General features: G+C 40.9%; 1 protein-coding gene across 4 annotated transcripts in view; it reads left to right on the forward strand.

Annotated features, from left to right (window-relative positions):
- MTUS1 (microtubule associated tumor suppressor 1) overlaps positions 1–20,646 on the forward strand; it is a 92,013-nt gene extending 71,367 nt beyond the window's left edge. For all 4 annotated transcript variants that reach the window (XM_010570046.1, XM_010570048.1, XM_010570049.1 and 1 more), the window contains 8 exons: positions 4,131–4,197; positions 12,843–13,057; positions 13,600–13,705; positions 14,698–14,771; positions 14,875–14,970; positions 17,549–17,665; positions 19,000–19,097; positions 19,954–20,646. In XM_010570046.1, coding sequence (XP_010568348.1) covers positions 4,131–4,197; positions 12,843–13,057; positions 13,600–13,705; positions 14,698–14,771; positions 14,875–14,970; positions 17,549–17,665; positions 19,000–19,097; positions 19,954–20,170 — 990 coding nt within the window. In that variant the 3' untranslated portion in view covers positions 20,171–20,646. The remainder of the gene's footprint in view (positions 1–4,130; positions 4,198–12,842; positions 13,058–13,599; positions 13,706–14,697; positions 14,772–14,874; positions 14,971–17,548; positions 17,666–18,999; positions 19,098–19,953) is intronic.
- The last annotated feature ends 215 nt before the right edge of the window (positions 20,647–20,861 follow it).

Here is a 20,861-nt window from a genome sequence, read left to right on the forward strand (position 1 = left end):
AGTAATGGAAACTGTTCAGATGTTGCTGTATCTTCACCCTTGTTTGTATCTAAAATGACCCGAGAATGGTCTGTTTGAATCTCGAGCTGCAGCAAAAATAGCTGGTTGCCAGGAAAAATACTCTTAAGCCTGTAACTGGCCTGCATAACTGCCAGTAGCACAAACATGAATGAGAAATTTTGTAATTTATTCCTGACTTGGTCATTTTTGTCATCTTGAAACTGTCATGTTCTCCAGCACCCTACCTTGGACCTCTTCTTCTGCCATCCAGTTGTAGTGGGGCGTACCTCACCTTCCCAAGCGCCCTTGCTACAGGGTGCACATCCTCCTGAACTCGCTTCTCAAATTTTCAAAACATGAAGGATTTTTAATTGCCTAATGTTTCACATAACAAGAAATGTCCAAGTCTCCTCCTTTGTGCTGAGAGGGGTTTTTTGTAGTGTCCGACAGCAGAGGTGCACCTCCCTGATGCTGCCTGTGGAAAAGCTTTTTTTCCCCAAACTCGTTCCTTCCTACAGCTTCCATGTTTATGGTAGGGGCAATGTTTTGGCTAAAGCTCGACTGGGTTTCTTGTGCACCTACAATAGATTTTTTTTGAAATAAGAAAAATAGGTACCCAGTCATCTTACCTGATCTTGGCATAAACTCATAAATTGTGCCAGAAACAGCTTTAAATTGGTTTGAAGACCCTCCTTGAGTCTCTGACAACCAAGCGATGATAATCCCTATTGCTAGATTTATCTGGATAAATGAACAATGCCAAAATTGCTCAATCCTGTATGCTCCCACTTGGTTCTGCTCTTTCAATTTCTCGTATCGATTTTTTCAGCTAGAATCTTGTAAACTATAAACTAGAAGGTTGCTCGATTTTCCAGCCCAAAGCATGTGCATGCCTGTCTTTAAGTACTGAAGATGGCCCTTACTGGATTATTTGAGTAGTCTTTGGTATTTCACTGCACTTAGATTTCACATATTGGAAACTTTCATGTTTTCTTGAGGAGACTCCCATACCTGGAGCTTCAGTTCTCTCAGAACTTAGATAAAAGTCTGCTAAATTAACTGCTAGTCAGTCTGACTACTTCATGTGGCTGCTTAACCATATGACCAACTCATTATTCTTATTTTAGGCTGGCAGTCTCTATGGCTAGCTTTTTCCAAATATATTCTTTAACAGGCAGTGATGATACAAGTCTGTCTGTCTGTATTTCTTGATTTGTGAAACTATGAATGGACAAGCTGGAGGTTGAAGCACAAGGTTAAACAGCAGTAGTAAAAGCAAGAGTACTTAAGAGCAGCAGAAAGCAAGAAAGAGTAAAAAAAAAAAAAAAAAAGACAGTATTTTTCTATTTGGGGTTTTTAGTCTCAGCCTCTGTCAGTCCTTAGTATATTCTGATCTTATATGCCCTTTTCTCATGAAATAGCTTTAACTAATAACAAACACAATGTGTGGACAGTGAAGTGTAGGCCTTTTGGAAACACTAAGCAAAAACATTAGTGTTTGCAAAGGGACTGCTGCGTAGTCCAGCCACTAGGCTGAGGGAGAAAACTTTGAGATATTTTACTGACATAGTGGGCTGGAAGAAATCAGGTTCAAGGATGATTTTTTTGAGAATTAGAATGAAGAGTGAGTATGCAAACCAAGAAGGGGGGCATTAAAAACAAAATAAATCTCCTAAATGTGTTTGTACACTAATTTAGTAATGGACAAGATTACTGTAAATGCCTTGGAAAATCCCATCAGGAGCCCACATCATGAAAATAAAAGTGCTTCGGTAGTTAACTTGCTTGCAAATCCACTATGTGGTTGTGTCCCGGCGTGCTAGGATGCAGCTCAAATACCTCACTGCAGCTTTCGCGTTTCCATCATCAGATGCTGTGTCCGTAGCAGGAACTGGTGTTGAACGGGAGCAAGATGACTCATCTCTCCTTCCTGAGCAGGGAAATGGGGAAGAGCAGGGCGAGTCCTTTCAATAATTGAGCTCTCTGCTCTCCTGAGAATTTACTGTGGAGGGCGAGGCGTGGTTTTCAATCTAAGCCCACTGTCACTGTAGAAAGCTTCTAAGTGTTTAATGTGAAACTGCAATACAGCTAGTTAATACCCCTACCAGTGTGTCAGTGTCCAAATAACTGTTAAGACTGCTTAAACTGTAGTGATTAAAAAGGCATCTTTCCCATACAAGGTCAAGAATACAAATATTGCTAGTAAAGGGCTGGCCCTTTCTTCTAAACAGCCTTTTCAGCTGCAGAATAATTTCCTATAACTTGCAGCAGATGAGAGTGCATTGCATAATAATCACTCATTTTGATTAGTCTTGTGTCAGGCCTTAATACATGTCTGGCTTCTGGGTGCTCATTCCCTCTTATTTTTTCTTAAGAACAGTGTATTTTACTGCTTTATTTGTTCTGCAGGCATGGAGTGGGTATCTCCACCTCTAGGACCGGGGTGCTTTTAACCGGGTGACCTGGTGAGCGAGTGCCAACATTAGCCTGGGGTCAGGCTGTGGCAAGAGTGACTGGGGGCAAACGCGGAACCTGCTGTAAAGGTGAGGTTTTCCCTGAGGAAAACCAGGTGCAGGTGTGGCCCTGCCAGTGTGCGAACTCATCTACCGTGGTCAGCTGTGTAGTAGCTGAAGGAAAAAGTCTAAGTGATTTTTGGGCCAGTGCTTTATTTTTAGTTTTTCTAATGTATTCTAGCTGAAGGAAAGGCACACAAAGAGAGTTTCAGGCCCTTTGCGTGCGCAGGGGCCATGGACGCGAGCCTGGGCACTGACAGCAGCAAAGCTGCTGTATCTGTGGCTCTCCCATTCAGCTCAGGCCTCCCGCGGCTTATTTTTGCATCAACAAATTAAGCGCGAAAGCAGTGTATAGCAAGCCCGAACCGGCTAAAAATAAGCTCCGTTATCTGCAGAGAAGGGCAGCGTTCCCTTTCACCATCCCGGCTGCCGTTCCAGATCGATTGGTCTAACGTCTGGGGCTCGCCTTTCATAAAAGAAGGGCTGTGGCTTTAAGTAATCGCTGGCTGCTTGTGCCAATTGCAGAAGCTGCAGTATCTGCCGCTGTCGGGAGCGATCGGCGCGGAAGTAGGATAACCTGCGGAGGCAAGGTCCAGCTTCGGGTTGCCGCTCGGCCGTGGCCAGACCAGCCTGGCCGGTGGTACCGCCACCTGCGCGTTGCCTATGAGGGCCGGGGGGCCGAGCGGGGGTCCGCCGGAGCTGGAAGATGGGCTGCTCTAGCAGCAAACTATGCCTCTATTCTCAGTGTGCTGCAGCAAGGGTAATCAGTATTTGTTTCGCAGCGCTTTTCCGACGGCAGGGAGCTGGACGGGAGCTTGAAGGTGACAGCGCCCTGGGAGTAGGAAGCCCAGACCTTGCCACCTCCTTGCCGTGGCCGTGGGTGTGAGGCGTGCCGGTCACCGAGCCGTGGAGCAACAGCTCTGCTGTGGCTGTGCCCCCACTTCTCCCTGGGGTGTGGGTCCGGGGGCAGAGGGGCCCGGCCGGCCACCTTCCCCCGGCTGAGGCACAACAACTAGGCAAAGCCGGGAGATGGGTGCTTCTGCTTGTTTTGAGCAGACTTGTTAGGATTCTCTCAGTGTAAGAAACATCATCTCTCTTAAAATTAAGAACCGCAAGCAGTGGGGTGGGTGGTATTCAACTTTGAACGGGGCTGTGCCTTTCCTTCATGGAACACTGAGCATTTAGTGAAGTTTTTTGGTTTTGTGTTTGAGTGAGCAGAAGATAAGTATTTAATGCATGCCTCTTTCACATATATACCGTACTTTTGTGCCCTTGACAGCTATCACTTGATTTGTTTTGGAGGTTTAATGTTGCTACACCCATCATAAAATATATAACTAATTGCTGCAAAGTAGGATTTTAATTGCAGTGTTATCCTGGAAAAAGCTATTCTTTGTTTTAAATTATAACTTCCTTAACAACAGAAGAACATCTGTGTATTTTGTAACAGCAGAACTGTTATCCTAAATGATTCATATCTTGGCTTCTTGCTCCTGCCTCTTGTTTTCCTACAGAACACATGTAAGTTAATTATTGGAAGGTGCCCTGCTCAGATCACTAGTAACCAAATGTTTGGGATTGTTTTTTTGTTTTTTTTGTTTTTTTTTTCCTCTGCAGAGGGAGGAAGCACTGAAACAGCGTAAAGAGTTATCTCAAGAGCTAGTTAACCTTCGAGGAGAACTAGGTAAGAATTTATTTTTCTATGCTTCATGAGAACAGAAATGCAGCAAAACACATCTGCGGAAAGACAGATGCCCTGGTATTGTAATGGCAGTCATTTAATTCCCTGACTGAATCTGCTCAGATGCTTTAATCGCTGCATTTCTCTGGAGCCCTGACAGCATGACCCCAGGTTCACTGAATTCCTGGCACTGATCTGACTGCGCCTAGCAGGGCCTCCTTGCAAAACATGTGTCTGATGACCAAAGCACTCAGTTTCTTAAAAATGGGAGGATGGCTGACAGTATATATACTTCTGTTTGATCCCTAAGTTATTTGTACACAGTCTTTCAGAGATTTTCTGGAAAAAATCCATAAACCTGTAAAATATACTGCACAAAATCTGCATTCTGCTTTAGTGGCTTGTAGGTGAATGCGTGTAAAATTAACAGAAGGAAATGCTATCAGGCTAATGAGATTAAATCTTTGAACTCATCCTAGTGGACAGATATAATATGAAATTGAGCTATAATGTGCAAGGGCTAGTTTTGCCAACTTTGAAGCTTGACTTAACTGCACTTAATGGTAACTTTGTATAACTTGAACTCCAAGCAGAATCATCTTGTGGAGTGCAGAAAGTCATTTGCTTGAAAATTATAGCACTTGAAAGTGAAGCTAGCATTTTATAAAAGCACGCTTCTGTTATGATGAAGCCCCTTTAAAAAAAATAAAAAAAAATAAAAAAAGCTTTGAAAGCAGAAGTAAAACGTGGAGCAGTTTCAGGTATGTACTTATCATTGAAAAGTTAGAAATATTTATTTTCACATGCTTTGGGAGTTGAGTATTGTCTCAGCGAAACTTGAGTGTGAATGTAGGTCTGTTACTTGCAGGTGCTGCATTTAATGTTCAGATTTATTTTTTAGTGCTGGTTAATAAGGCAAGGGCTCCCTGGCAACTACTCAGAGCTGGAAGTGGCAGAGGGGGAGGCGGTACCCATGTGCCCCCAGCTGAAGCAACAGAGCAGTTTCTCCACTTGTCACTATTTCTGACATCCAATTTAGAGGGTTACTTTAAAATGCTGCTTTCTGGGAGCTTTATTTGGTGCTGCATTAAATTGCAAACGTGTGAATGGGGAGTATCACAAACAGAGAAAGCCTTGCAGCCTAAATAGATAGTCGAGAGTACCAAAGACACTGCAGAAATGTGTAGCATTTTCTTTCTTGGAAGCTTAGTATTAAAAAGCTGAGGCTTTTCTAGAGCTTGATGCAGTCTGGCATCTGTCAAGCTGCAGCTTTTAACCTTCCTACTACTGATGGAAGCACCTGGACTGCAGTTCCGCAGTTGTTTCAGGCAGGTCTCAGTAGGGGCTGGCTTTGAAAGAGCCGGACCTTCCTCTGCCTCTGCGTCCCTCTGTCCTGCCTTGTGCCAGCACCACTGCCCGAGCAGCCGTGCGCCGAGCCCTGTGGTGAGCTGCCTGGGGACCTCAGCCAGCTGAAAACTAGCAGCTCGAAATGCTGTTTTGCCAAAGTTGCCCGGCCTGGCTCAGCATGTGGCTGAAGGAGCACCGGTGCTGGAGCAGACGGGAAGGAGCAGCAGGGTGGAGGGTTGTGTCCCCCATCAGCTGCAGCCGGCGCTTCTGTCACCCTGAAGTGACAACAACAAAACTAGAGTCTTAGTGCAGAAATGGGCTTCTTGCATTCCTACAAAGTTCTGTTATAAACATTATAGACTAGATTATTTTTTTGTGTGTGTGTGTGTACCTATGTGTGACTTTCTGGGCAAACCCGTTTGTTTACCTTATCCTGAAAATTACTTCAGAAGGATTGCTGTTCAAGCAAGAAAGTCTCTATTCTTCTATGTGCTTGCATCTTCAATATTGTTTTTCCTTTATCAACCTTGGTATTATGTTTGCCACTTATCAGGAAAGGGAAAATTCAGCTTAGATGGGCAGACCGAAAGGTAGCCAGCACTTTTGGCCATTACTGCTTTTGGGGTGGGGTGTTTTGGTTTTGGTTTGGTTTGGTGGGGTTTTTTTTGTTTTGTTTGAAAGCTTGGTTCTTTCTAACAGTGCCTCACTCTTAAATGAGCTTCCCATAAACTTCTTACCTTCCTGCTTTGATTAACAGCCTACTGAGCTCATATGTGGGACTCCCATTGCAAGAATATGCCCTTCAGTAGGTTGATAACTAGAAAAAACTTCAAATGCAACTGAGCTTGATGGATCTGTGATGCCTGAGTGCACAGAGCTGTCAGCTGGGGATTCTGGCTGGTGTGCTGCTGGACGAGGTTGTCAGCTGTTCCCCTCACGGAGCTGATCTTACTGGGTCAGCTCTGCAGGAGCATCTGAGTGGCAGCCTCGGGCTCGCTTCTCTTCGTAAGGTTACCAGACCATGCTTTCAGTGAAGCATTTATCTTCATGCAGCTTCTTTGTCTCAACCACGTCACACGTCTAGCCTGTTTGTACTTCTCTCTGCAGCATGTAAAGGGAGTGGATTTAATCACAGAAATGAAAAACGACACAGGTCTTCAATCCCATCTGTCTTCAAAAAGATATGTTTCAAAAATAAAAATTAAGAAAAATAAATAAGCCAGCCAGACCTCACTTGTTGACAAGGTGTAAGAAAAGCATTCTTGTAACAGTAGCTTTAGCTGAAAATAATCTATTTAAATACACACCTGCTAATCGGCTCTCTAGTGCCACTGTTAAATGGATATAGCTGAACTTAAGGTTTCCATAGGCTGTGTTGACATTAGGTACTGCAAATTTTGATTCATAGTATGATCTAGGCATGGATTGGCTCAGAAAGTTAAGTACAGTTTGAGTCTTACTTTGGCCGTGTGGATATGTGTACGTGTTTCCTGGAGCCCCAGCTTCTGTGTTTTTAATGCCTGTTGTTTTGCAGTTTGGGAGCAGGCAGACTAGGAAGAGGAACCAGGTGTGCCCAGCTCAGTGTAGTTTGTGCCCTGCATATTGCTGAGTCTGAGAGGAACATGAAGTCTCTTGCAGCTTGCACCCTGCACAGTTTGGATTCCTCAGTTTCTTCCTTTAAAATTTAATTGTGTGTGCTCCCAAGCTCCTTGATGTACCTTGCAAAAAAACCAAATTGGCTTGCTGTCAAATTTCCCATTTTGCTGGGTTATTCTGCATGAGCCTTTCTACCAAAACACCTTTTTGTTTAATGATTTAAATACGCATTGTGATCCCAGATCCTGCCTTTGGCAACGACCATGTGGCTGTGTAGAGCGTGGGGTGGACGGTTACCAGACACTGCTTTCTGCTCTCAGTAGCTGGAAACGCATTGTGAGGGTTAGAAATGATGATGTGTTTGGGGTCAGGCTTTTCTAAAGGAGTTAAAATTCATTAACAGTCAGGTTCTGAACTTGGGTTTCCTTAAAATCGCCAGCCACAAAGACTAAACTTTGTTATTTGAATGTAAATGCCTTGGTTCTGGGGCCTGGAGCAGGTACAGATGTCCTGTTTGTCACCTGTCTCCCATCTTATTAAGATGCAAGCTAGTCTGTAAATTATTTCTAGCTACCCGTTTAATTAGGTAAGCAGAAATTGCAAGAGCTGCATATTTCTTCAGAGGTACGAAACGCCTCCTCTAAATTAATTGCGCTCCAAATTGTTTCAGAGCCTCTTTGCAACCGTGCTGGATGTGATCCAGCTCAGTCCTACAAACCTGCAGGTGCAAAGCTGACTCAGCCTGCGCCCGCCTTGGCCCTTTGAAAATTGCCATTCGTGAGCCTTTTTCAGTGGGCTGGAAAGGCTTCCATGTATCCTGTACAGCCAAATGCCTTACTCCTCTCTCTTCCCTCCATTTGTGGCATTGCAGTTGATAAATGGTATTTTCTTCAAAATACCTTTGTGCTATTTTTTATTAATAAATGACCTTAAAAATGTTGTAGAGGTTGGGATAAAAAAAGACTATTGTATTTTACAGATGGATGGAGTGAATGTGATTTGGTTTTCAGGTTTTGGTAAGCCTTAAAAAAATACTTATTAGTAGGTAGACATTTCTGTCAATCATTTGGGGCAGGGCCTAACTTGCCACGAGTTGCATGCTCGCCTGCCTGCTGACACTGTTGTGTTTGCAGCATTAGAGTATAGGAACTTACTTCCTGGCAGATATCTGAATGCTTCACATATGTATTCAACCATACCCACTTAAATGTAGCTTAAAGCATGCTTTTTTGGTCTACCTGTCTCATTTCAGCTTGCCCAAGAACAAAAATACGAAATGTGGCTTAACACACTGTACTGTTAGTCTCGTTATAGAAGTAACACCAAGAAAACCTTGGTCATAAACTCGGAAGCATGTTTGGGTAGAAGAATTTCCAATATTGAAAACCAATTAATTATTGGATAACAATTTAAAAAAAAATACTATATAGAGAAGGAAATGAGCCCTTGTGTCTACAATAGACTTGCTGATTGATGGAACATATACAATAAATAGATGTTGCAATGTGAAATATAAAGTTAGAGCAATAAAGTGTTACGTACCATGACATTACACCATGCTAACTAATTGACGTTTTCTGGTAGTTATCCCCTTTTCACATCCCCCACATCTATTAAAATCCTGCTAGTTTACTGTCCTAGTGACCTCTGTTTCAAAATGTCGGATAGTCTAATGGGTTCTCATAAATCATACCTAGACCAGTGAGTGACTTAGACAATTTTATGAAGATAACTTTTGTTTCAAAACAATTTAATTTAGGATTAAAAGAAAAATAATCTGTTGTGTTTTATCTTCTTAGAGCTATGGTTATCATGACTTTTAGCAGAATGTAAGTTGAAAAATGTTTTTATGTAAGCATTTTAGCCATAAGGACTGAATTAGATGATAAATTGTTTTAGAATGAGAAAAAATAAATTTTTGTAAGAAGGAGATATTGCACAACTTAAGGTCTTATTTCTTGCCTACTTTTACTGAAAATATGAAATAGATTTTTGGGGGATACTACAAAATAAGGTGACTTTTCTAGTCTTCTCCTTCAGGTGATGCTACTTTTCACGTGGTTTGGATCTGCTGCCATTTGCACAGTTGCAGGGAGTTGCCACATGCCTGGTTCTCTGCACTTCTGTTTTGCAGGCATTTCTTTTACAGTTCTGGCACACAGAAAGCTTTGCAATGAAATACCCAAGATGCAAGTGGCCATTGTTAAACACTACAGATGAATATTAATTTTACATCAGTAAAAATCAGTATTTCTGATCTGAAGATACACTCTTACCAAATCACAGAAACTTTCTGATTGCCAGAGGTCATGGTTCTGCCCAGAAGAACCAGACTCTTTGTTTATAAGAAACAAGTGTTAAGAAGCCTAAAAATACAGATTAATCTTGCTCCCTGTCGTAATAATACAGGGAGAGACAGTGTTGCATGATTGGGAGGAGAGGCTGGGACCACCAAGTGGAGGAAAAATACTAATGGCTTTTAATAAAGAAGTAAATCTTGCTTCTGGCTGCTAAGTACACCATTCCATATGCTCTATCCTTAAAGCTTAAAACTAAGATAAGACTTACAAATAAGACTGAACAAACTTAATGGACAAATTGATGGAGCATCTTTTCATCTCTGTGGCTTGATTTTTCTCTCAAATGCTGTTGGACCGTTTGTCTCCTGTTGTTTTTTGCTCAAGGTCTGTGGTCTGTTATAATGCATGGCATAATGAAGATGTAGAATTGTGGAGGGAAGTGCTTTAAGAAGGGAGAGGAAGCACAGTAGTTGTGTACAAAAGCTCTGAAGCATGCCCTTCAAGTGTTTCTGAACAGTCAAGAGAAGTCGAGAAATCAAAATAGATCTTCTGTGCGCTTCTCCTGGAAGTGCACATGTTCCAGTTACAAATTTTTCTTCAAAACCAAGCACCAGTTCTATGAGACAACTCTTAAGTTGAGTAGCCACCCAGTTTGGTTAGTCAGGAGTTGTGCAGCATCCCCTTGCAGTGGATGAGTGGTCAAACTAAGGAATTGCCTTTTTATGGCTTGTCCCTTTCTTAAAACAAGGCAGTGTACAGTCATAAAATACATGACTCAGTCTGGAGATGGGTAGGGCTGCACAAAATACTTGCTGCAGACACTTGAATCTGGAGTATGGGGACAAACTTTGCTTTACAGGACTTCTCATAATTTCAAATTGATAATTCTTGCGTCAGTGCTTTTGCTGAAACTTCACACGCGCAGTTTCTTGCACCACCATGATACTGGGAGCTCACTGGTGGTGTGGTGGTTCTGCTCCTGGTTTGGATGGCAAGGATTCAAGTCAGACTTGCGATCTGCAAGGAAGCATTGCAGCCTCCAGCTTTGTGGAAGCCAGACATTACCTTGAAGGTAGCACAACATTCAACTGCAAATGCAAGTTTTAAAAGTTTGTGTTTGCCTTTGTAACGTTAGTCTTCTCCTAAATCTGAACTGCAGACTGGCTGAGAACTGATGTGTCTATTTCCTTTGACAAAGGTGTGGTTTGCTATTTGCCTTTTTTTTTTTTTTCCTGAAGTGTTTTGCATCATCTCAAGTTCTGTGTGCTGACATTTAAAGATAAGACAATGATAGGCAGCACATTCTTTCAGCTAAATGGAGGCAAGTGAATGGCTCTGGCCTTACAAATAAAGAATTGGATGATTGCTTCTTCTGAAGCATCTAACATGAGGCATGTGTGTTGCCTGCCTCTCAGCTATACCCCTCTTACTCTGCTATAGATGGTGAGATCTGTTCTGCGTGTGGTTGGTTGGCTCTGTAATGTCTCCATTTGGCTTGCTGCCTGGTTCTCTGCATCATAGAATAATGTCCTCTACCTGTGATGTTTCCTCTTCCCCCAGAACGTGACAATGCAGAGCATATATATTCAATAACTTTATGCCAGTGCAATGTGATAGAAGTGTGAATGCTAATTTTTTCCTTTTTTTTCTTTTTCTTTTTTTTTTCCCAAAGGGGAGCAGTTATAATAGAAGTTTGTGGAAGGAATAAAGATAGGGAAATTAAAACCTTTCTTGGTGGTGGTATAAAAGTATAGAAAACTGTGAAATCTGCTTGGGTTGCAGAGAATGTTGTGGTACATTTCAGTTGAGCCTTTAGTTGCATCGTTGCCAGTCAGGGGATGAACAGCTTGGCTTACATCTGTCCTGATCAGCAGATCTTTCACAGAGACCTAGCGCAGAGCTAAGCCTGCTGTTAAAACTCATTCAGGTAGGCACACACGCAGATTGATTCCCATGCAGTACAGCTCACTCTCTTACACTTTTTCGTTCAACTGCAGGTTCCAAGTGATGGCAGCAGGGCCAAGAGTTCTTTACAGTTTCCTTAAAAGAGAGTGCAAGTATCATTCATCGAGTTACTCGCTTGCTCTTAATGAGCTGTAGCAAAGAGGGAATCTGAGACGCATGTAACTTGAGGCACTGTGCCGGGGCAGGCTGCTTTCCCTAGAGCAGAGCCCAGTACTGCTTTGGGAATCGGTCCTTGAAGATACTGTAATTTATGTATCTTAAGGCTCAAACACAGCTGTGATGAGAATTTCTTGTATTGCCTGTCTAAAATCCGTGAATCTTCCCATGCTTTTACATAGAGTTTATATTTATACTGTTTGGGCAGTGTGCCAAGCACACTTCTGTATTTGATTAAAGATCAAACTAATGTTTTACTTTATTTTTCTCTTTAAGTAGACACTCATCTGACCTAATTTATTTTAAACCAAAGCACTAGAGTCTGTATAGAAGCAGTTTTGTTTGAGGTCAGTGACCACACACTTGGGTTAGAGGTCCTGTTTCACCTTGCTTCCAGGCTTTGGGTGCAGCTGAACTGCAGAAGGCGCTTGCTCCAGTCATATTAACAGCAGGAGAATGACTCCTCCTATTTGGGCCTGCCTGCCTGGAGTTGGGAATGCTAAATTTCAAACTCAAAAGTACAAGTTACTAACTTCTGTTTTGCCTTTTAATCAGCTGTAACTATGGGGAGACAAACCTAGGTAGTCTTTTTAGCTGACCTGTGTTAATATAAATGTAAAGAGAATTACACAGCATTTCTTTCTGTGTTCTTAATGCTCTGCACTTTCTGCCTGAAACTGTTCTGTATCTTGCATATTTAAATATCTTGGGCGTATGCATATTAGCAGTACCTTTCAGATTGGATGTTCTGTATTGCTCTGTATCGGGCAGTCCATGTCAGGCTAGAATTGCTTCTCTGCTGCATATCTGAGTGAGAGTAACATGTTGAATGGATGGTCTTCAGGATATTAAGACTTTCAAATTTAGCTAAGTGGCTTATATATCAAAAATGAAAGTATTCTGACAAATATGCTACTGAAATGGGATCAAATTAGATGAAGTAGCAAATCCAATTAATTTTTTTATTGGAGCACTCCAGTGTCTCTTGTGAGACATTCATTCTTCTATGTCATGACAAACTGTCACACTTGTGCTTTCTATATAGGTTCCTGGCTTAACAAGATTCAATTAATTTGCAGCATAAGAAACACTGAATTCAATACTTTTGCAAAGATCTTTTCATGTGTCCTTGGAGGTGGCACTCATTTCATGGATAAATTATATTTGTCTTTGTATAATCGTGTTGCTGTGCAGAGTGTTCACTATTTTTAATACTTGTAATGAAGACAGTGAAATTAGCATTGAACTTGATCCAGTTACCTTTTTTTCTTTTGACATCTTCAGTAACCACTTCTGCAGCTTGTGAGAAATTGGAGAGAGACAGGAATGAACTGCAAGTTGCTTATGAAGGGTTTTTGCAGAAGTTAAACCAGCAACATCACAATGATTTAGCTGAGCTGGAGGAGAGGCTTAAACAATTTTACACTGCAGAATGTGAGAAACTCCAAAGTATCTGCATTGAAGAAGCTGAAAAGTACAAAGCGCAACTCCAGGAGCAGGTTTGTAACATTTGAAGTAGAAATGTTCTCTAGCAATTGCTTTCTGCTACAAATGAGCCTTCAGAGAATCCTGGGGTTTGCTGATAATGGCGTTACTGTATCTAATGTGAAACTCCACTTCATTGCAATGGTAAAAATGTTACTACACTAAGCTGTCCAGATCTTAAGCTTGTGTTTAAATGTGGTGAAGATTCCTTGTGTTCTGCAAACTTCAATGACTTCTAGATCTCCACCTGATATTTGAGGCAGCTTGTGTTTCAAGATGTATAGAAATGCCCCTGGCCTGCGACCTTGCTTTGCAACAACTCCATGAGTGCAACAGATGCATACATCATCCTGTTGGTAGTGGTAAACTGTAAGGCATTGTGCTCATCTATTAAGTCTTGTATGTGGCTTAGCTTCTCCTGTGACCATCTGTTAAGTGCTACCTAGACCATTTAAAAGTACTCAATGTACTGCATAAAGCCATTGGAACAATACTTTAAACAAAGGTTAAGTTGACACATGTAAGGGGGGAGAAAAATCATGTCATCATATTGCAGGTGGACAACTTAAATATCACACATGAAAACTTTAAGCTGGAACTTGAAAACAGCCACTCAGAAAAAGTAGAGGAGCTGAAAAAGGAGTATGAATCCTCTTTTTCAGGCAAGTATTTTGTATACAAGTACATATGCTATAGTACTGCTACTTACACAAGCATTCTCATCAATATGTCCAATTCATTATTCTTGGCAGTCAGCTATCTTTATAAACATTGACTGAATTCCTTTTTTTGGAACTGAACAAGTCTCATTTTACATACAGAAATAACCATGATCCCATTGTAGTTGAATGAAACTTTTAAAACAGTTTAAGAGTGGAGATGACCTTTTCTTTCAGTAAAAGATGTCTGAATTGCAGTATGCCCTCAAAATCTCAAGTTAATGAGAGATTGCTCCAACCCCCCTAGTTCTATAAGGAGCACCTCAAAATTGAAATTGAGGCCAAGCAGGGTTTTGTGCTTTCCAGACTGACATGGGAATGTTGAGAAATATTACACACTGCTTACAGTATACTGGGACAAAGGTTGTTTTTCAGGGAGTGGGTGGTGAGTGTGCTCAGTTTTAAATGGCATTGCATCTAATTGATTTAAGTGTTGATGATTTCCATCCTCCCTCCAACTCTACTTGATAGCCAAGTTTCCAGTGATACTTTTGTGTCATTAAAACTGGTGATGCTTCCACTGCAATCAAAGAGCAAACTCCTCTGTGTGGCATCTCCAAAGTAGGAGAGGAAATGTTTTTCTAGAAGCTTGTGGAAGACACAATTTCAGTTTTTGCTGTGTTTCCCTTCAGAAACTGAGCTTTTGAGGGCTCAATTCATCCATTTTGTTCCATGTAGATGAATGCTTTCAAAACTGATGTGCTGTCAACTAATGACATGGATAGGCAAGGGGACAATCAACAAATCTGAAGCAGCAATAAATCTGATGCTTCGTACATGCTTTGGATCAGTTCATGATAAATCTTCTTTCCGTGTGGTCACTGCCTCTGCATCTGTGCATATGTGTATTGGCTGGCTTTTTGTGCTGCTGCTTTTCAAAAAGAATTTTCATGTCTTACACAGTATTAAAAATCTGCAAAAATAATTTGTTGCAGAGCTCAAGAGCGCCCATGAATCTGAAAGGAAGTCACTTGAAGATTCCTTTAAAGAGAAGCAGGAATGGCTAGAGGTTTGTTAAGGGTTGGGGTCATTGCTACAGTCTAAAACTTAAAAGGCAGTTTGGAGATGTGCACTGAATTCTTGGCCTAACTATACCATATCTTTCATTTCAGAAAAAAATTGATGAATTAAAATGTGAAAATGACTCTCTGAGTGAGAAGTTGAAATTAGAAGAGCAAAAACAAATAGCCAAAGAAAAAGCCAATCTTGTAAGTCTTGATCTTCAAAAGTAATGCAGATGAGCAGATCTTGTAAGCCTGGGTTTGTTTTATTGCATAGTATGAAAAGTTTGCAATCAAGCCTGATAGGGCTTCCATACTTGTTAACTTTTTATGTAAATGGCTTGCTTGCCAGAAGTTCTTCTCAAGCACTACAGTGTTATATATTAACCTTATCATTATAAGTTTATAAAGCTGTTGAGTGTCTAAGTCCATGGTGTAAGTTATAGCCAAAGTTAAATTGAAGACCTTTGTGTATACAAAAGTTGTACCATAGCTTTCTTCTGGACAGTTGGTAAATATTCTAATGCTGCTATGATCCGTGTAGGCTTACGTCACTATCACAAAACTCCCTTCTTGAGTCTTTAATGCATTTATTCAAACATTGATTCATACTTGTTGATGATTTATCCTTCAGATAAACTTTTATTTTGTCCTGCCTTTCCTCCAAAGGCTGCTGTTGCCTGTGGTGCTCCTGGGTTAGAAATGTGTTCTGACAGAATTTTTTCATGCACTGGGAGGGTTACAAACATGCTTATCTTTCTGGTTACCTGGAAATAACTGGAATACCAGTAGTATTGCTTATCCCACAGAGAGAAATTACACACTTAAAAACTCACTTGGGATGCTTTTAGTAGAAGTTGCCCTAGTTTTCACAGGAATTTAATTTATTTTTTCCTCTCTTACTGCTTATTCTAGTGGCAGAACAGAGCTGCCACAAGAACGTGGAACCACAATATGTTGTTGTGGTTGGGAGAGATGATACCAAAGAGAACATGTTGTACACTGCACTTGGGAGTTTGAACAGTATTCTACAGGCATGCTCAGATGTTTAATTTGAAGGAGCAATAGTCAAGTGCCTTTACATAGCTGCAAATGCACTTTGCATCCTGACAGCATAAGACACATCATAAGCTTGAGGCTTCTGTATGGAAAAATACTGATTTGACCCAGTATATTCTTCTGTACTAAACACAAATTCTGAGCTATCAGAATTCCCACTAGCCCATTGAAGACAGAGGTGTATTTCCAACTCTCCAGTATTATTTAGATAATGTCACTTGATACTCCCAGCTTTTTTGCTAAAATCTTATCTGGGCCTTTCAGTCTTTTTATCTGTCTCTGTGGTCTACTATTAGTAGCTAATGAGGTGGCTCAGATTTAACTTTAAAAAGACATTTTAAGAACATTGGAGCAGAACAGGGAAAGAAAAAAATTAAATTTTGAACATAGTGTAAGCTGCACTTAAAACTTTTCAGGATCACTTTTCTCTCTAGCTCCTAGATTCCATGTAAAGCCACAAAAAGGCGGAATGAAGTTCAAATTGTCTGCTTCCTCCTCTGAGGCAGCACAGCACACCCCACCCTCACATGGACTTCTGTTCAAAAGTAGAAATTAAACAAGAACCACTAATGCCACAATCCTTAAAAACAGGCAGGAGAATGAAATGTGTAGGTGATAAGGCCCTTGTTACCTGCAAAATGTACTGGCTCTGTCCTTGTGGCACTGCACCCCACAAAACTGCAGGCATTGCCCTCAGAGTCTGAGGTTTCTGACATGGCAGTGAAGCTGTTACTCAATGCGGTACACCACTATTCTTACCCAAATATGCAAAAACAAGTTTTGTTTGTTTTTAAAGATAAGCTTAGTTACACAATGCACTTAATCATTTATTGATTTCTGTTTGTATTCCACTCAGACTACCTGGAAATGGACTGAGACTTGCTTTATTTTTCCTATTTTTGCCTGTGACTTTGCCTTTGAAATGCAGAGAGCATGTTTTACTCTGCAGTGTTTGAATGGTTCATTACTCTGGAAAAGAATTTCTTGAGGAAACCAGATCTGACCCTGCCCTGTCCCCTTCCTGGTCTCCCTTCCACCTCCTGGATAACAACAAAAAAAAAAGAAAAAATAAAAAAGAAAGTGCTAACTGGCTGTATTGTAGATAAGACAGGGATGTACAGCAGTGCAAGATTTTTTATGTGCAATTGCATTGTTAGGGTTTAAGAAGAATGTAAACCTGAAAATTTTCAATTTCTGCTTATGAATCAGCTACCTTTTGACTCAAAACAGGGAAAATCAGCTACAGTCAAGTTCATAGCTTTAAATTTCTGGTGCTTTTTTAACTATTCCAGCATCTGAAAACTCTTCAAATGTTTACTCTAATTACCTCTTGGGATGGGTTATGAGTAATATGAAATAAACTTTGGAACTCCTAGCCTTAAAGGGAGCCTTTGGGCACTCCTGCAAAACAAGTTTCGCTGTGACAGCTTTAGTGCCTTCCTTTGACTCACAAGGGTTTTTCACGTTTGTGCATAGAGTGTGTTCTGAACAGCTTGTAAGGAAAACTGCAACTGTCCACCTACACTGAAGGACAAACAAAATCAGAGGAGAAAGTGGTACCAGCTCTTTTTTTTTTTTTAAATTCTAAACTGTCTGACTTGATTTCACTTAAACCAAGAAACTGTCATTACCATATGTATTCTTGTGCTCTTTCTAAATAGCAGAGAAACACTTAAATTGTTCCTGAAATTCAGGGTACTAAGCAACCTCTGTGGAAATCTTTCAGAAAAACCCACAGATTATGTATCTGGAACAGGAGCTGGAAAGTTTGAAAGCAGTGCTGGAGATCAAGAATGAGAAACTCCATCAGCAGGATATAAAGCTAATGAAGATGGAAAAACTGGTGAGTTTTCCTTGGGGTCTGGCAGGTTTGGACTGTGTCTCTGGGTTATGTTCTGATAATGAACTCGGGCTGGTCAGACTTATGTGCAAGGTTTAATTTTTTTTGTTTAAAAGGAAACACAAAATGATGCTGGGACACGCTTACATTGCAGGTACAATTATATCTACATTGGGCTGTAGTGTAAAGAGGGGGAAGGAATCACCAGATGCTGTGAATGACCTTTTAACCTCTTAAGACAACTACTGGTTTGCATAAACTATTGCTAAGTTAGTACAGGGTTATCTGGGAGCCTCTTCCACATTTCCTTTCCTCTTCCTTTCCTCTTGTCCCCCATCCCCCAAAGTAAAAATCCTTACCTGCTGTGTTTGCTTGAGTGTTACAGAAGATAGATTGCACTGGCAGGAAATCATTAACATGGAAATGATCCTAATTAAACAAGAAGGGATCAAATATGGAGTGCAGTAAATGTTTTCATCTAGAGTTGATTAGCTTAGGTCAATCATTTGAGCTATTATCTTTAAGCTACTTGTTTAGCTGTGTGGATTTGATCCTGATCTGTGCATAATTCCACATGAAAAGGCAATTTCAGGGGCAGAACTTGTAATTACTTAGCATGCTCTTATCTGTGGCAGGACAGGGTCCTTATCCTGGGTGGGGCCTTTGAACACTGTTGTAATACTTACTTAAGCAAGATTTTAATGAGGAAGGATAGAAAGAGGTTTGGATACAAAGGAATACATTCATGTCAGTTGTTCAGTATTGTACAGCACCATATGTTGCCCTGGTCTACAATTACTAGTAAATTACTAGTAAGCCTTCATCTTTCCTGACAGACATTGGCTGCAGTATAGAAGCCCTTGGACTATCCAACCATTTAATCACTGTTTTTCCTTAACTTCTGATAACATCCTGCAGCAATGAAGTAGAATGAGGACAGTAACAGGGAGAGCTGTTTACACAGGGGAGCTCTTGAATTTGTCACATTAGCATGTTATTTCTAGACAGTCTTCTGTCTGCCACAGCTTCTAAAACTGCTGCCCACCACTGGCAGAAGTTACTAGAACATGCTGGTTAACTAGTAGATCCCTTATCCAGTACTCCTTTGTTGACATCTAATCAGCACACCTGGCAAAATGCCAGTGTTACCTTATCCTTGTGTAAGTGGGATCTATTTGACTATTATACAGTACTAAGCCACAATAGCAGGTCAGTCTCACATTACTCTAGGTTTTTGCACTTACTGTAACAAGGTCTGCAAACTCCAGATTCTGAATGTCTGTGATAGCTCAGTCAGTATCTCGATGACTGCATGTAACTGTGACCTTTTTTCAAAGCTGGAGACCAATACAATCCTAACGGATAAATTAAAGAAGGTTCAGCAAGAAAATGAAGAATTAAAAGCTCGGATGGACAAACACATGGAGCTTTCAAGGTAAAAAATATCTGTGGACTTTTAGATGTTCTTATGAACCAGGGGAAGGCGTTCCTGTGACGAGAGAAAATTCTGAGTAAATATTAGTGACTGGGATTTTGTAGTACTCTGTAAAAGAACACACCCCTTTCTTCCCCACTTGTGTATCTGCAAATGTGCATTCCTGTGTAGAAGAACAAGCAGGAACAGATTGCAAGGGGGAAAGGCTCAGTATGTTCTTCAGTGCTTCAAAACAGTATTTTCAGGGAAGAAAAAGCAACTCAGAAGTATCATCCTATGGTACATTGGCTCTTTAATTATTACTGGCTTGTGAGCTAAACCTGGTTTTACTTTCAACCACTTCAGTTGAGTGATTTGTCCCCAATTTAGATGAGTGAAAAGGCCAGTGTGTTTTATGTAGCAATAATGGTGATATTTAACATGAATAAAATGGGCCTGAGGTTCTCCTAACTTCAACTCTTGCTTAAATGGATGGGCCAACTCTTCCAGTTTGAAGGAAACTACAGAAATGCAGCTTCTATGTAGAACTGAGCCTGCAACGAGACCCAAAGGCTCCAGCATGGCCATTTAAAAACATCTGTCATGTAGGACAAACGTCATGTCAAGTAGGACAAGTCTCACTTTTCAGATGCTTTTTCTGGCCTTTCGGGATTTTTCTTATTGGGACTGTCTCCTGTTTTCTGCAAGCTACCAGTTTAAATGCAGCAAGGATGAGAACAGGCTATATCCTCCTTTTAAGGAAGTAATTTAGTTGTCAGCCAAGCAGGGATTTATGCAATTTCAAACTTTTCTTTAAGTTCAGTACTGTAGCCTCCACCTTGGGTTATGTGTTCTGATGTAAATCTTATGTTTGCAGGCAACTTTCTACGGAGCAAGCTGTTTTACAGGAGTCGCTAGAGAAGGAATCAAAAGTAAACAAACGCCTGTCAATGGAAAATGAAGAACTTCTGTGGAAGTTGCACAATGGTGACCTATGCAGCCCAAGAAAACTGTCTCCCAGTTCTCCATCCGTGCCTCTGCAGTCCCCACGAAATTCTGGTAACTTCTCTAGTCCTACAGTATCACCGAGATGACATCTCTTGAGAGAAAGAGGGGATTGCATTTCATTTGCAATCTGCAGAACCAATCCTAACTTTAATCACAGGAGCAAGAGCTATATTAGCCAAGTATGACAACTAAACATAACTGGAAACTTTTTGGTGCAAAAATGGCGATAAAGAGACTGAGAATATGGGAGTAAGACATTCGCATTGCTCCTTGCAAAAAGACTTGTTTATGACCTCTATGGACATTGTTGCACAAAGCACTTACAGAGCAAGGAAAGACTTGTTCATTGCCTTTTCACCTAACTATAAGACAAAGCTCAGGGGCTCAGAGATAAAGATCACAACCTTTATAATATGTTCCTTATCACAGACACTTTTTTAAGGCTGTGTGTATGCGTGTGTGCGTGCGTGTGCTGTGGATGGAATGGATGTAACACACGGTGCGTGTGTCTAATGCTGCCTTCTTTGCTGTGTACATAATAAAGGATAAAAGCTGAAGACTATATATTGACATGTACTTCCTTAATAATGTTGTCAGTACGCATGCTTTTAGCAAAGAATACACTCACCTTGGAATGAGGAGAAACTGCCGCTAGTACTATAGGTTAGTTTCCTTCATCTTTCTGGTTTCAGTTCAGTAAAAAAAAGGCAGGAAAAGCTTTGTCAACTGACTCGCTAGTGTCTTGGCTGACCTGAGTATGCAACTTAACTTTGAATT

Source organism: Haliaeetus leucocephalus, unplaced genomic scaffold, assembly GCF_000737465.1.
Source record: "Haliaeetus leucocephalus isolate CR32 unplaced genomic scaffold, Haliaeetus_leucocephalus-4.0 Scaffold284, whole genome shotgun sequence".
NCBI classification, from domain to species: Eukaryota; Metazoa; Chordata; class Aves; order Accipitriformes; family Accipitridae; genus Haliaeetus; species Haliaeetus leucocephalus.